General features: G+C 35.7%; 1 protein-coding gene across 1 annotated transcript; it reads right to left on the bottom strand.

Annotated features, from left to right (window-relative positions):
• Nucleotides 1–351: 351 nt before the first annotated feature.
• Nucleotides 352–1550, bottom strand: LOC126977519 (twist-related protein 2). The gene has a single exon (XM_050826374.1). The coding sequence runs from the start codon at nucleotides 1477–1479 to the stop codon at nucleotides 649–651; it is 831 nt and encodes a 276-aa protein (XP_050682331.1). The 5' UTR covers nucleotides 1480–1550; the 3' UTR covers nucleotides 352–648.
• Between the last annotated feature and the right edge of the window lie 2129 nt (nucleotides 1551–3679).

The following is a 3679-nucleotide window of genomic DNA, read 5'->3' as shown; positions in this document are numbered from 1 at the left end:
GGGGACTTAAATATTATAAAATGTTTACAATTTATATGCAATAATATCCAACCCCATTAACGTTCAAAAAATATTGACTAGAAATTACGTGTTACTTATTCTAGCAGGCTCCAAGTGAATCTAATGACATAAAAGGCAAAAGGTTGTATTAAAAAATGTTCTGTTGTAAAATGTATAGGTAATATTATCTGAAATTCTGAAGTCAAAACGATCAAATTGCAGATTACATAAAATTATGTGTATTTTTATATAAAACTTTGTACAAATTTAATTTCTTGTTCTCATAAAATTAATAAATATAAATGACATTTGAAGAGTGACGTCACAGTTTAATTAAAGGAAAAGAAAATATATTTAATCAAAAAATTATTTATTTATCTCTTAACTAGAATGTACAAAATTGGAATTTTCATATTTGGTATGTAGCTGCGTTGTTATATCTAATGTCTTATTTACTTAGCGTATTTTATCACTAAATTATAACAATTACAAGCTATCACATTTATAAAATTATATTAATATACCTACAATTGTCTTAGACTTCAACTTTTCACTTAAGATTCACATTTACAAAATATATCAACATTATTGGTACAGTTTCTTTGGAATAAGTATAATTATTTAGTATCTATGTTAAACTTTGATCTGTCACGTTTGACCGTTCGTCCATTCCCCTTCCATTCTCCACACTGAAAATGCATAACTTAGTTTATCTTGGGCTAAATACTTGCCGTGGTCGCTGCCAGCATCGCTGTTTTCGCTGTTAGAAGCTGATTCACCATTTGACAGTATTTGGTACAGGAATTCAATATACTGTGTAGCGAGCTGCAAAGTCTGTATCTTCGATAACTTATCGCTCGGCAAAGAGGGAATGATTTCACGTAAGCTGGCAAAGGCCTCGTTCAAACTTTGTGTTCGCTGTCGTTCCCGAACATTAGCCATAACTCTCTGTATTTGCATCTCTTCAAACGATTGTGTTTTCTTTCGTGAAGACTTTGACGATCTCTTTCTCGATCTTCTCTGTTCGTCTCCTTCGTCGCTGCGTTCTTCAGTCGACGCGCGGTACGACTGTTCAAGCGGCTTCTGTATTTCACTACTGTCGTAATAAGTCCCCAGTCTGTCTTGAGAATTAGAATCTTCGATGTAAAAGTTTCTGTGGAGTTGTCTCTGACGCTGGTCTATGTACATGGAGTCGTATTGGTATTGTTGTTGGTATTCTCGTTCGTCGTTGTCGAATATTACGTTCGTAGGCCAGGGTTGGACGGGTCGGTCGGCTCCGTTACTCAAATCCATCAGGTGAGTGGGTGACGATGGCGCGAATTGCATCTCAGAGTCTCTCTTTACTTCCAATGGCATGTAGCTATAATATTCACCCTCTTCGGAATATTCAGGGTTTTCGCGTTTAACAGTCACTCTATCACTCTCGAAACTCATAGTGGGTCGGAATGCAGGTGAGAAGGTAATGTTGTCGTGCAACATCTGCGCGTGGTGTGCGCAAGCGCATGAAGCCAGAGACTGAACGTAGAACGTGGGTCGGTGAGTCTCGCTCGCGTCCGCCCCAACACCCAAGCCCCTTCCCCGTCCTTTCATTGACAAGACACAAAAAACAACCATTTTCATACAAGCGCCTCCCGCCGTTGCCCCCTCCAGTACTACAGCGCAGGTTGTTACGTGTTAGAGCGAGTGGGTGATATCGTTAGAATATTCTTGTCTTGTCTATCATCCTTAAGGTCGTATTTACCAAGTTTATGTACATTGATCGATATCGGTTCGGTCGCCATAATGATTGCATTAATTTTGCATCCGGAGTTAGATACCTAGCTACATCCGCTTTCGCACTTAGTTATACTTATTATTAAAGATCGTTAATCGTTATATAAATTAAAATTTATATTATTGGTATAGGTATAAGCACGTTTCCTATAAGTAGGTACAAATCTTGAAAAAATTGGTATAAGTAGTACATATGTTTAAGAAATTTTATCACCCATTTTTTAAGCATAGAGGTACTTACACATTAAATTTATCAAAGGACCACCCTTGAGATATGTATGGCTCATAAAAAAAACGAAAAATATTAAGATCGGCTCACAATTAGCAGACATCCACCAACAATCACAAAAAAATTACTGACGAAGTGAGAAAATATTGTTATTAAAAGTCGGTTATTAAATGTAGGTAAGAACTAAGAAATCCTGCGCGGGCGCCACCCTTGCTTGTAACTTTTTATGTCGTCTCGTCAACGGTCGCAAGTTCGACTAAAAATATCTCTGACGCAATCGTGGCAAGGAGTTCAGCTCCCACGGCCCACGGCAGGCCCAAACTTTAATATAAATATTTAATAATATAATTATCGAGTTTTAACAGATCGCCCCTCGCGCTGTCTGGATTGTGTCCATACTAATTATTGTTTCAGAGATATTTAATCGTACCGAAGCGAAGATTCGATATTCAAAGACGCAAGACTGTTTTTTTAAGGATAAGTTTTTGTATAGTTTTTGCCTTATGTGTTGACATATTAGAGTGTTAGATACTACAGTTAATTCATGATATTTTTAAATACAAATTTAGGCAATAACGAATATTTGTAGATAGTAGGTACTTACCAAAATGATTTGAAAGGAATATCTTTCTTTGTTCTCTGTTTAGAAATTAATACTAATAAAGTAAATGGTAATCTCCAATTCAAGTTTTCGTGCCTATCTAATCTTTTAATCTTAGATTACTTAATGAAAATAGGGGCTAACAGTCCGTCACAGTCTATCTAGACATAGGTAATATTTTATGGTCTAAGCTTTTAATATTACAGAGTAATTTACAGAAGGAAGTTTCCTACTTTTACATTGCTATGTTAAATCGGTTATGGGTACCTAGGTATATTTTTTTTTATTCAAAGACACAAGACTATTTTTAGGGTAAGGTTTTGTATAAATTTTGCCTTATGTGTTGACAGATGAGAGGGTTAGAGAAACTACAGTTTATTCAATATTTCTCACCCATAACTATATTACGATGTTTATAAGTACAAATTTAGGAAATAACTAATAATTATAAATATCTAAAGGACTTTAATAAAAGATGTATCTATGTTCTATATGTGTATGGTAATCAGTTATCTATCTAATCTTTTAATCTTAGATACCTAATTAAATAGCCTCTTGCTGTCAGACAATGCATGACAAGAGGTCAGGTTTACTACTATAGTGTGTAGAACAAGGTACGTCTTACACTCGCGATATGTATGCCATTTTATTTTAGTGTGCGTGTGTTGCTGAAAATAGAGGCTAACAGTCCGCCGCTATTTTTTTCGACGTGTGCACAGCTGTCACAAGATCTAGACGTATCTACATCGAATGATCGACAACATCGGACGACATCTAGACGTATAAAATAAGGTTTGAACTTTTAATTTTACAGAGTAACTTACAGCGGGCCTGCCATGAACTTTTATTGCGATTCATTTGACGTCCTAAAATAAACTGCTTTGCCATTTCATACCACGACATCATTTAAGCGATCGAATTTAGGTTGACGTAAAATCAAGTAGGACATTGTATCGCAAACTGATTTAGTTCGTTCAATCATTCGTACCATGAGGACCACAGACAAATTTATTTCGTTCATTCTTCATAAGCGATCCAAACACCATTAAGTTTAGGTACCTAAACTGAACTGCATC

The sequence above is a fragment of the Leptidea sinapis genome, chromosome 45 (assembly GCF_905404315.1).
Source record: "Leptidea sinapis chromosome 45, ilLepSina1.1, whole genome shotgun sequence".
In the NCBI taxonomy this organism is placed as follows: Eukaryota; Metazoa; Arthropoda; class Insecta; order Lepidoptera; family Pieridae; genus Leptidea; species Leptidea sinapis.
The sequence above is the reverse complement of the archived record's forward strand: the minus strand, read 5'-3'. Positions and strand labels throughout refer to the sequence as shown.